At 48.7% G+C, this 12,908-nt stretch overlaps 1 protein-coding gene across 2 annotated transcripts in view; it reads left to right on the top strand.

Annotated features, from left to right (window-relative positions):
• crata (carnitine O-acetyltransferase a) overlaps nt 1-12,908 on the top strand; it is a 51,440-nt gene that overhangs the window by 5,450 nt on the left and 33,082 nt on the right. Inside the window, exons 2-4 of one of the 2 annotated variants that reach the window (XM_072488864.1) lie at nt 2,081-2,241; nt 4,358-4,636; nt 7,159-7,277. In XM_072488864.1, coding sequence (XP_072344965.1) covers nt 2,215-2,241; nt 4,358-4,636; nt 7,159-7,277 — 425 coding nt within the window. In that variant the 5' untranslated portion in view covers nt 2,081-2,214. The remainder of the gene's footprint in view (nt 1-2,080; nt 2,242-4,357; nt 4,637-7,158; nt 7,278-12,908) is intronic. The other variant, XM_072488863.1, reaches the window with a different exon arrangement.

The following is a 12,908-nucleotide window of genomic DNA, read 5'->3' as shown; positions in this document are numbered from 1 at the left end:
TGCAGGGGTAGGCGACTGAGCACCTCAACTGCTCCATTTCTGTCAACTATAACATATGTAGGTGGCACAGAACTATTAGTACAACATTCCAATTTAACTTTATGAAAAATGAAATGAAAATGAAAATCGCTTATTGTCACAAGTAGGCTTCAATGAAGTTACTGTGAAAAGCCCCTAGTCGCCACGTTCCGGCGCCTGTTCGGGGAGGCTGGTACGGGAATTGAACCGTGCTGCTGGCCTGCTTGGTCTGCTTTAAAAGCCAGCGATTTAGCCCAGTGTGCTAAACCAGAATATTACCAGTGCATTACCGAATATTCATGCCAGTGTGCATGACAAAATGAAATGTCTGCTAACTTTGTCCATTTGCCCTTTCACGTTTAGGACTAGTATCCCTGATCTTCAGTTTTTGGGTTTACTGTGCATGGCATTTACTCCCAGCCACAAACAGGAGCAGCCCTGCCACTTTGAGTAAAATAATGACCTGAACAATTCTGCCCAGCATATCATCCTGCTGACTTAGTTATAAAGGGCAGAGTGTTGTATTAATAGTGGTTTCAAACCCGATATAGCTCTCTGCATAATTGAGGATTGTCGCGAGTGATCTGACATTTTTCTCCAGGTCTCCTTATTTCCCCAGTGACAGCTGCTTCTTAGCAGGATGTCTGCCATTGCTGCCTGTTTGATTCCCTGCCTCTGTCGGCTGAAATTGATGTTGAATATAAAAATCTCATTGTCTTCCAGGTTTGACTTCCCCAGTCCCTGCCAAGTTCTTGTGGTAATCTTGACTCTCCCAACAGCTTCATTGCCTCTGGACTAAGGGAAGGAAAATTCAGCTATGATTGCTACCCTGCTCATCAGTCCTAGAAACTAACACGCAGCACCGACCGGCGACTCCTAGCCGGTGTGGCCCGAGGGTCTTGGCAGCTTTGCCACTCTTCAACATTCACCATCTCGGCACCATCTCGGCTCCCACTTGAAGAATGAACACAGAATTGTTGCAGTGCAGAAGGAGCCATTCGGCCCATCGTGTCCGCACCGGCTCTCCATCTGAACATCATGATTTCTGTGCCATTCTCCTACCTTTTCCCTGTAGCCTCGCACGTTATTTCTATTCAAAGAATCATCTAACAGCGCAGCACAGTGGTTAGCATTGCTCCCTCACCGCCGGAGACCCGCGTTCGATGACTGTGGAGTTTGCACATTCTCCCCTTGCCTGCGTGGGTTTCCTCCGGGTGCTCCGGTTTCCTCCCACTGTCCAAAGATGTGTAGGTTAGCTTGCGGGGTAAGGCTGGAGAGTGGGCCTGGATAGGGTGCTCTTTCCGAGGTTGATGCAGACTCCATGGGCCGAATAGCCTCCTGCGCTGTAGGGCTTCTGCGCTGTAGGGATTCTATGAACTGTTTCCTAGGGTGGCTTGCGGCAGCTACCACAACGGCTTAATAGAGAAAGGCCACAGTCAATGGACCTCCTGCCATAGTGCACGTAAAACTCTCCTGTCTGTATGTTTGATGTGAAATGTAATAAATGAAACCTATAATTATAAGCACAGCGAGGCTCCTATGAATATTGAAAGAAATTGAACTGTATTGTACTTTATGCAATGTTAACCTCAAATTTATATAATGCACTTTAACAATGTATTTTTCAAGAAAAACGAAACATTTTCTTAGCATCCTCCTCTGCCCGAGTTGATGTAGAGCTGGGTACGGCTCCACCGGCATTAATCGGGGCTTCACCTCCTGTGGTGGTTGGGGGGGGGGGGGGGGTTCCCCACATCCCGGACGCTCACTCAGTAGCAGCAATCCTGCCATCGGCCTGGCTGAGGGTTTACGGTCTTTCTCTTCCGAACAGCATTCTTCGTCCATGCTTCCAGTTCACAGTGAGCCAGCATAGCAACGGTGGCCAGAGTGACCTCTGTGCTGTGAAATTCAATGATTCCTCCAGACCCCATGACCTTTTTAAAGTGACTCCTTTTGAAGAGATGGTCAGGGAAATTTCAGCTGCTTCAAGTCCGGCCTGTGTTGATATCGGCAGTAAAATATCTGGTCTTTTCCCTTTTTCTTTTATTTTTGTTTTTGACAGATTTAGAAGGCGGGAGGAGAAGGCTGTTAAACACAGCCCTCATTACATATGTTTATCATTTCAATGCCAGATTAACTCCTCTGGAGTGGAATTAGAGGGTCTGTGCTTTTGGCTTTTATGTTTATGTTTCCACGATGGATAGAAAGAAGGATTTCCTGAAGGTACAGTTTGAATTATTACAAATCAAAATCTGTCGAGAACAAAGCAGCAGCCAGCTCCTCCGACTAACACAAAACTAACGTTCCATTTCCTTTAATATCCTGTCTGCTTTAACCACTCTGACTAGCTGTCCAGCAGGGCAGGATTAGAAAACCAAGTTCTGTATTCGGATAGTCTTGGGGGAACAAAGAACAGCTGAACTAAAGAAGTACTCTGCCCATGTTGGAACTGAGGTGTAGACACCAAGAAGAACCCCACAGACTGGGACACAGTTCCACGCTGAGTCTGGGGATTTGGAGGAAGGGTGGGCATCCCAATTGGTTTCAATGCTGCCAGCCTAGTAGTAGAGTGTGTGGGGGGAAGGGGAGGGGCGGTTAAAAGAAGGGGGGCATGGTGGTCAGCATTGCTGCCTCACAGCTCCAGGACCCATGTTCAATTCCAGCCTCGGGTCACTGTCTGTGCGGCGTCTGCACGTTCTCCCCGTGTCTGCGTGGGTTTCCTCCGGGTGCTCCGGTTTCCTCAAACAGTCCAAGGATATGCAGGTCAGGTGGATTGGCGATGGTGAATTGCCGCTTAGTGTCCAAAGATATGTAGGTTAGGTTAGGTTGAGTCATGGGGTTACGGCGGCGGGGAAGTGGGCCTAGGCAGGGTGCTCTTTCAGACAGTCGGTACAAACCCGATGGGCCAAATGGCCCCCTTTTGTGCTGTAGGAACTCTAAATTCTATTGTAAGCTCATTGAGGCCTAGCTCCCAAACACTAAGCAGCGGCCTCTTGCAAAATGGTTGTATGGATTCAGGCCGGGGGGACAATTTCCATCGCCCCCCCCCCCCCCACTCTCCCCGTCGCCCCCGCCCCCCCCACTCTCCCCGTCGCCCCCCCCCACTCTCCCCGTCGCCCCCCCACTCTCCCCGTCGCCCCCCCCCACTCTCCCCGTCGCCCCCGCACCCCCCCACTCTCCCCGTCGCCCCCCCCCCACTCTCCCCGTCGCCCCCCCCACTCTCCCCGTCGCCCCCCCCACTCTCCCCGTCGCCCCCCCCCCGCTCTCCCCGTCCCCCCCCCCGCTCTCCCCGTCGCCCCCCCCACTCTCCCCGTCGCCCCCCCCCACTCTCTCCGTCGCCCCCCCCCACTCTCCCCGTCGCCCCCCCCCCACTCTCCCCGTCGCCCCCCCCCCCCACTCTCCCCGTCGCCCCCCTCCCCGCTCTCCCCGTCGCCCCCCCCCCCCCCCCTCTCCCCGCCGCCCCCCGAGTTATACTCCAGTGAGATACACCCCTGTCCTGGAATATCCTTGACAGAAGCTTCTTATTGACTGGAGGTTTGCAGTGAAAGATGGGAACATACACACAGCCCTTGTGTTGCTGCAGAAGTTTCATTGTGTCAACTATCTGCCTCGTATTGTATTGAACTTTACAGATAGGACAGTGATGCCAGCAGCAAACAGGAAAGGTTTTAGAATGTCAACATCTTTAAGTCTTTATTTCATCTTTTCTGTTTTTGGCTCTCCTCAAGGTGTGTTTTAAGTTATGATGTACGGGGTGTGATATTTACTGTCATTTGTATTGAGATGAAACTCAAGATTACATCGACTTGACTTGTGCGGTTCATTGGCAGGAGCCATTCGCTGTCCAGCACAATGTACATTGCCAACAATAAAAAATCAAATTGATGCAATGCAAATCCTGGCAAGTGTATATTCTAAAGGGGTCCACCGGCTGGAAAGGTGGTTCAAGATCTAACACTGGAGCCAAGGCATGAACTCGATGGGCTGAATGTGCCACAATCCTTTGGGATCTCAATAATTCTCCAGTTCTAGCCACTCTCACTGATCTAATTACTATGCCATCAGCAGATATGACTTCAGCTGCAGAGGCCCAAAGTTTCGGAATTCCATCCCTAAACTCTCCATCTCGTTCTCCTCCTTTAAGACACTCCTTAAAATCTATCTCTGACAAAGCATTTGATCACCTGTCTTAATATCTTCTTGCACAGCTCAGTGTCAAATTTTGTTGTTAACTCTCTTGTGCCGCATTGAGAAGTTTTACTATGTTTAAGGAGCTATACAAATGCCAGTTGTTCATTGGCTACCTGTTCATAAACTTTTCTGTTTTTGTTATGTTTAGCTGCGGCCCACCTCGTTGAAACCGAGCTGCTTGGTGAGGCCCATAGCTCCCACAAAGCTACCTGGACGGTATCTTGCCCATCAAAAATCCTTGCCTCGGCTGCCAGTTCCTCCTCTCCAACAGACGCTCGAACGCTACCTGCTGGCCTTGGAGCCCATTGTCAGCCAAGAGGAGTTAGAAAGTACCAAACAGATAGTGAAGGAATTTGGCCAAAGGGGTGGCGTAGGAGAGAGGCTTCAAGCGAGCTTGGGAAGAAGAGCAAAGAAGACTGAGAACTGGGTATGATTCAAGTTTACTCGGCTGTCGTACATCCTATTCTGTCTGACTGTTCCCAAATGGAGGGGTAAAAAAAGTGAGCTGTTGCGCGAAAGGTTGAGACGGCCATCTCAATCAGTGTTGTGCGTTGAGCTTTCAAAGGGCAGCCAAACATTTGGAAAAAATCTGTTGGTGTTAAACTTAGTCACACAATTGTCTTCAAGTCATAGAAGGACACTGCTCAACCCACTGTGCCTGTGCTATCCAATTAGCTCCACTTGCCCATCTCTTTGCCCATCTCTTTGCCCATAGCACTGCAAATCTCTACTTCTTAACAATCTGCTTTCATAGTCCTATTGGAAGAAATGCCTAACCTTAACTGGCTGTAGCCATGGTTCATGGGCGGCATGGTAGCACAATGATAGCACTGTTGCTTCACAGTGACAGGGTCCCATGTTTGATTCCCGGTTTGGGTCACTGTCTGTGCGGGGTCTGTACATTCTCCCCGTGTCTGCGTGGGTTTCCTCCGGGTGCTCCGGTTTCCTCCCACAGTCCAAAGATGTGCAGATCAGGTGGATTAACCATGCTAAATTACCCTTAAGTGTCCAAAAACGGTTAGGTTGGGTTACGGGGATAGGGTGGAGGTGTGGGCTTAGGTAGGGTGCCCTTTCCAAGGGCCGGTGCAGACTCGATGGGCCGAATAGCCTCCTTCTGCACTGTATATTCTATGATTCAGTTCAAGCATCACCATGTCCCTTGTGTTCTTATATCAGTGCTTGCCTCGACTGGGATAGAACATTCTGAATGGTTTAGGTGGGGGAGGGATGCGCTGCACCAAGCTGTGGTGGAGGTGATGATGTGTTGGGAAAGCCGTAAAGAAAACCACCAAAGATGCTCCATTGAAGAGGCCTGCTTATGGTGGGATGTGAGGGTTAGGGAAGATGAGCTCTCGGGTGGAGTGTCAGACACTAGTGTTTGTCCCACCAGCCTGAGGACTGTAACAGGGAATCGACAGATACTGCTTTTGCAATGTCTAATGGTCCCGATTGCCAAATACCAGAGAGTGTGGTGCTGCTGGTGTGCCTGGTGTGCCAGCCACCAAGTCTCCACTCCCATTACAAGGTTTCAGCAGTGCTGGAATATGACAGCCATGAACCAAAGTCCTGCTGTTCTCTGACACTCAACATTTCAGGATGGGTGACCTTTCTACATTATCCATTAAACGTTTCGGGAAACTTCCATGGATGGAACTCCACATCCTGCTCCCTCTCACATTCCCAGTGGATCAATCCACTCCCCAATGTGGGATTGAGCCGTTTGTTTTTCCAGAGAGCCAGGCAGTGAAGACTGAAACTGGGGCCAACCTTTACACTCTTAAGCTTTTATTAACAGTGGTATACTTTACAAACACCTCCTAACCCAGCCCCACAGCTTCAGTATTTCTAGGAGCACAAGTGAATCCCCAGTTAATGGTCACCATCTGCATTCAATTAACAGGCCACAGAGGAAGACCCCAGTTTCCGACCCTAACTGTGGACTGAGTCAGTCAGAGGAAGCACCAGAGATGCTACAATTGATCTTGTCAAATCTGGGCTGGGGTTAGCTGGCCATACTTTCCCATTTTCTGGGGACGCTCCCCAGATGAGGTACTGTGTCCTTGGCAGAGACCTCGGTTCATGAAGCTCATCCCCAAATTCATCTCCTGACCATTAAACGGGAGCCACGATGTGGAGATGCCGGCGTTGGACTGGGGTGAGCACAGTAAGAAGTCTTACAACACCAGGTTAAAGTCTAACAGGTTTGTTTTGAATCACTAGCTTTCGGAGCGCTGCTCCTTCCTCGGGTGAATCCTCACCAGAGGAAGGAGCAGTGCTCCGAAAGCTAGTGATTCGAAACAAACCTGTTGGATTTTAACCTGGTGGTGTAAAATTAAACGGGAGCCACATGGTCCTAAGCTGCCTTGTGGTTAGTCAGTTAAGTTGGTAGGGCAGTGTTGGTACAGATTTGGAGGGAGGGATCTTAACCAGTCAAAGACTTTAATTATAGAGAGAAGGCACTGAGTGGAGTCCGTGTGTTTGCTGCTCACACCCTCATCTCCCTCCCCACCCCATCATCCAAATTTCCAGATAGTCACCAAATCTCTCAGTTTTCCTGTGAGATAGAATTCAGAAGAAAATAGGACCCGTAAACAAAATGTCTGAGTAACCAGGGTTACTGGAAAATGGGTTAACAAGCGACGGCTGGAGCAGAGACAGTGCAGATGTCCCGGGAGCTACATCAGAATGAGACGGAGAAGTCCGTGGCTTCTGATAGTGTGGGTGAATATCAGGCTGCAAGTCCCTGGATTCAGTTTACAGAATATGGACCCCGAGACTAGAGAGAGAACAGAAAATCGGTCTGGACTTCGCTTGACCACCATCCACTGTCTCCTGCCAAGGAAGTGCTTGTGTTGTGCGTGGGCATCGGACAAAGCTCGGCAGTGAATCTCTCCACCTGTGATGACCGTTTCTCAAAAGCTCACCTTCTCTCTTGTTTTTCCTGCCCAGCTCTGTGACTGGTGGTTGAGGACAGCCTACCTGGAACACAGGCTTCCCGTGGTCATTCATTCCAGTCCCGCTGTGCTGTTGCCCAAGCAGGATTACTATGACCGTCAAGGGCAGCTCAGGTAATAGCTCAGCAACACAAAGATTCATTGTAAAATTAGCCCGAGGTTACAGGTGGTCTTGGCCTGAAGAAAGTTTGTGTAGAATGACGCAGCAGAGAAACAGGCCATTCTGCAGGTTTTGGCTCCTTAAATTAATCCTACACCCTGTTGCTCTTTTCCCATAGCCCTGTGTAACTCTCCTTTTCAATATTTATCCAATTCCCTTTGTGAAAGTTCTTATTGAACCTGCTCCCTTTCAGACGGCACCTTCACAACAACTCACTTTGTAAACAGCTATTCTGATGCTGCCTCTGGTTCTTTTACCAGTATCTTAATTCTGTGTCCTCTGGTTTACCGACCATCCTGCCACTGGAAAGAGTTGGGAGTAGTGTCAGATTTGACTCTGATGCATTCTCTCCTCGCTTCAGCCCCTACTTGCTTTACGGACCTGGTTTTTCAATGCCTGAATTCTAAAATCTCTCTTGCTCCTTGTGTTTTGTGTTATATGTTTACTGGAGCCCATAATAACTCAAGTGGATTTATCTAAATTCACTTAAACAGATGAGAACAGTGCTCAGTTCAATCCTCGAGCAGCATCGAAGTCGCTGATCTCACCCAGAATGCCGTGAGGAACTCTGTCATTGCGCTCTGCTCTCGACATGAGGCTAGAAGGAATAATCAGCCAGGGCTTTCTGATTTTGATTCAGGGATTCCCCCGACCCTCAACCATTGAACAACAATAACAACTTTCAGTTTGATAGCAATTTAACGTGGAGTCACAGAATTGTTACAGTACTGAAGGAGGCCATTCAGCCCCTTGTAACTATGCTGGCCTTCTGAACGAGCAATTTACCTAGTGCCCTCTCATCGTAACCCGGCACATTCTTCCTTTTAGGTTATTTTGTTTTAAACTTAAACTACCCAATTATTTTATTCCCAATTAAGGGGTCATTAAGCTCTTTTTTTTTAAAGTGAATAACAGGTAAGCTCTTTTTTTTTTATCTAGAGGGAATGGCAGGGAAGGTAGTGCAATGTTCCTCCTGCAGAATGTTTGAGGTGAGGGACGCCGTCAGTGTCCCTGCTGATTTCATCTGTGGGAAGTGCACCCATCTCCAGCTCCTCAGAAACCGCGTTAGGGAGCTGGAGCTGGATGAACTTCGGATCATTCGGGAGGCAGACGTGGTCATAGATAGAAGCTTCAGGGATGTAGTTACTCCGAAGAATAAAGATAGATGGGTGACAGTGAGAGGGGCTGGGAGGAAGCAGTCAGTACAGGGATCCCCTGTGGTCGTTCCCCTTAGTAACAAGTATACCGCTTTGGATACTGTTGGGGGAGGGGACTTACCAGGGGTAAGCCATGGGGTACAGGTCTCTGGCACAGAGTCTGTCCCTGTTGCTCAGAAGGGAAGGGGGAGAGGAGTAGAGCATTAGTCATTGGAGACTCCATAGATAGGGGATAGATAGGAGATTCTGTGGGAACGAGAGAGACTCGCGGTTGGTGTGTTGCCTCCCAGGTGCCAGGGTCCGTGATGTCTCAGATCGTGTTTTCGGGATCCTTAAGGGGGAGGGGGGAGCAGCCCACATCGTGGTCCACATAGGTACCAACGACATAGGTAGGGATAGGGATGTAAGGCAGGAATTCAGGGAGCTAGGGTGGAAACTTAGATCTAGGACAAACAGAGTTATTATCTCTGGGTTGCTACCCGTGCCACATGCTAGCGAGACGAGGAATAGGGAGAGAGAGGAGTTGAACACGTGGCTACAGGGATGGTGCAGGAGGGAGGGTTTGAGATTCCTGGATAATTGGGGCCCATTCTGGGGTAGGTGGGACCTCTACAAACGGGATGGTCTACACCTGGACCAGAGGGGTACCAATATCTTCGGGGGGAAATTTGCTAATGCTCTTCGGGAGGGTTTAAACTAGTTCAGGGGATTGGGAACCTGAATTGTAGCTCCAGTATACAGGAGGTTGAGAGTAGTGAGGTCATGAGTAAGGTTTCAAAGTTGCAGGAGTGTACCGGCAGGCAGGAGGGTGGTTTAAAGTGTGTCTTCAATGCCAGGAGCATCCGGAATAAGGTTGGTGAACTTGTGGCATGGGTTGGTACCTGGGACTTCGATGTTGTGGCCATTTCGGAGACATGGATAGAGCAGGGACAGGAATGGTTGTTGCAGGTGCCGGGGTTTAGATATTTCAGTAAGCTCAGGGAAGTTGGTAAAAGAGGGGGAGGGGTGGCATTGTTAGTCAAGGACAGTATTACGGTGGCAGAAAGGACGTTTGATGAGGACACGTCTACTGAGGTAGTATGGGCTGAGGTTAGAAACAGGAACGGAGAGGTCACCCTGTTGGGGATGTTCTATAGGCCTCCAAAAAGTTCCAGAGATGTAGAGGAAAGGATTGCAAAGATGATTCTGGATAGGAGCGAAAGCAACAGGGTAGTTGTTATGGGGGACTTTAACTTTCCAAATATTGATTGGAAACGCTATAGTTCGAGTACTTTAGATGGGTCCATTTTTGTCCAATGTGTGCAGGAGGGTTTCCTGACACAGTATGTAGATAGGCCAATGAGAGGCGAGGCTATATTGGATTTGGTACTGGGTAATGAACCAGGACAGGTGTTAGATTTGGAGGTAGGTGAGCACTTTGGTGATAGTGACCACAATTCGATTACATTTACTTTAGTGATGGAAAGGGATAGGTATATACCGCAGGGCAAGAGTTATATCTGGGAGAAAGGCAATTATGATGCGATGAGGCAAGACTTAGGATGCGTCGGATGGAGAGGAAAACTGCAGTGGATGGGCACAATGGAAATGTGGAGCTTGTTCAAGGAACAGCTACTGCATGTCCTTGATAAGTATGTACCTGTCAGGCAGGGAGGAAGTGGTCGAGCGAGGGAGCCGTGGTTTACTAAAGCAGTCAAAACACTTATCAAGAGGAAGAAGGAGGCTTATGTAAAGATGAGACCTGAAGGTTCAGTTAGGGCGCTCGAGTTACAAGTTAGCTAGGAAGGACCTAAAGAGAGAGCTAAGAAGAGCCAGGAGGGGACATGAGAAGTCTTTGGCAGGTAGGATCAAGGATAACCCTAAAGCTTTCTATAGATATGTCAGGAATAAAAGAATGACTAGGGTAAGAGTAGGCCACTCAAGGACAGTAGTGGGAAGTTGTGCGTGGAGTCCGAGGAGATAGGAGAGGTGCTAAATGAATATTTGTTGTCAGTATTTACACAGGAAAAAGACAATGTTGTCGAGGAGAATACGGAGATTCAGACTACTAGACTAGAAGGGCTTGAGGTTCATAAGGAGGAGGTGTTAGCAATTCTGGAAAGTGTGAAAATAGATAAGTCCACTGGGCCAGATGGGATTTATCTTAGGATTCTCTGGGAAGCTAGGGAGGAGATTGCTGAGCCTTTGGCTTTGATTTTTAAGTCAACTTTTGTCTACAGGAATAGTGTCAGAAGATTGGAGGACAGCAAATGTTGTCCCCTTGTTCAAGAAGGGGAATAGAGACAACCCTGATAACTATAGACCAGTGAGCCTTACTTCTGTTGTGGGCAAGGTCTTGGAAAGGTTTATAAGAGATAGGATGCATAATCATCTGGAAAGGAATAATTTGATTAGAGATAGTCAACACGGTTTTGTGGAGGGTAGGTCGTGCCTCACAAACCTTATTGAGTTCTTTGAGAAGGTGACCAAACAGGTGGATGAGGGTAAAGCAGTTGATGTGGTGTATATGGATTTCAGTAAAGCGTTTGAAAAGGTTCCCCACGGTAGGCTATTGCATGGGATACAGGGTGATTTAGCAGTTTGGATCAGAAATTGTCTAGCTGGAAGAAGACAAAGGGTGGTGGTTGATGGGAAATGTTCAGACTGGAGTCCAGTTACTAGTGGTGTACCACAAGGATCTGTTTTGGGGCCACTGCTGTTTGTCATTTTTATAAATGACCTGGACGAGGGCGTAGAAGGATGGGTGAGTAAATTTGCAGATGACACTAAAGTCGGTGGAGTTGTCGACAGTGCGGAAGGATGCTACAAGTTACAGAGGGACATAGATAAGCTGCAGCGCTGGGCTGAGAGGTGGCAAATGGAGTTGAATGCAGAAAAGTGTGAGGTGATTCATTTTGGAAGGAATAACAGGAAGACTGGGCTAATGGTAAGACTCTTGGTAGTGTGGATGAGCAGAGAGATCTCGGTGTCCATGTACATAGATCCCTGAAAGTTGCCACCCAGGTTGAGAGGGTTGTTAAGAAGGCGTACGGCTTTTATTGGTAGAGGGATTGAGTTTCGGAGCCATGAGGTCATGTTGCAGCTGTACAAAACTCTGGTGCAGCCACATTTGGAGTATTGCGTGGAATTCTGGTTGATGTGGAAGCATTGGAAAGGGTGCAGAGGAGATTTACCAGAGTGTTGCCTGGTATGGAGGGAAGATCTTATGAGGAAAGGCTGAGGGACTTGAGGCTGTTTTCGTTAGAGAGAAGAAGGCTAAGAGGTGACTTAATTGAGGCATACAAGATGATCAGAGGATTGGATAGGGTGGACAGTGAGAGCCTTTTTCCTCGGATGGTGATGTCTAGCACGAGGGGACATACCTTTAAATTGATGGGAGATAGATATAGGACAGATGTCAGAGGTAGGTTCTTTACTCAGAGAGTAGTAAGGGCGTGGAATGCCCTGCCTGCAACAGTAGTGGACTCGCCAACTCTAAGGGCATTCAAATGGTCATTGGATAGGCATATGGGCGATAAGGGAATAGTGCAGATGGGCTTTAGAGTGGTTGCACAGGTCGGCGCAACATCGAGGGCCGAAGGGCCTGTACTGCGCTGTAATGTTCTATGTTCTACACAGACAATGACCCGGGGCCAGGATCGAACCCGGGTCCTCGGTGCTGTGAGGCAGAAGTGCTAACCACCGTGCCTCCCTCTACCTGTCTTTCATCCCATTATTATCTCACTCTTACCCTGTCTTCATCTCACACTGTCGCTCTAACCTCCCCTTACTGCTTTTCACCCTCTATCTTGCTCCTTCTCTTTTTAGCTTTTCCTCTCTCTTTCTGTCCTCTTGTACTTCACATTCTCAATTTCCTTATTTCTTTCCCTTGCTATTGCTCAGTACTCTCTTCCCCCTCCTGTCGTTTAGTTTGGGCGACATGGTGGCGCAGTAGTTAGCACTGTTGCCTCACAGTGGCAGGGACCTGGCTTCGATTCCGGCCTCGGGTGACTGTGTGGAGTTTGCACATTCCCCTCGTGTCTGCGTGGGTTTCCTCCGGGTGCTGCGCTTCCTCCCATAGTCCAAAGATGTGCCGGTTAGGTGAATTGGCCATACTAAATTATTCCTTGGTATCCAAAGGATAGGTGAAGTTACGAGGATAGGACGGGGGATTGGGCCCAGGTAAGGTACTCTTTCCGAGGGTTGGTGCAGAGTCAGTGGGCCAAGTGGCGGCCTCCTGCACTGTAGTGATTGAGTTTCCACCCCAACCTTTGTACAGGATGAACTTTGTTTCAGCAATATTGATGCTGCCAGACAGCTGTTTCAGTATCCATTGGCATCTGACCTTGGATTGTTTGGAGCAACTTCTTTCACTCGTCACATACCTGACCTTCACTGTGTCCACAGCTGTGATGAAGTTCCCGAATATTCTCGGGTAACGATGTGTGG

Source organism: Scyliorhinus torazame, chromosome 22, assembly GCF_047496885.1.
Source record: "Scyliorhinus torazame isolate Kashiwa2021f chromosome 22, sScyTor2.1, whole genome shotgun sequence".
Classification (NCBI taxonomy): domain Eukaryota; kingdom Metazoa; phylum Chordata; class Chondrichthyes; order Carcharhiniformes; family Scyliorhinidae; genus Scyliorhinus; species Scyliorhinus torazame.
This window is presented reverse-complemented; position numbering and strand designations above follow the sequence as displayed.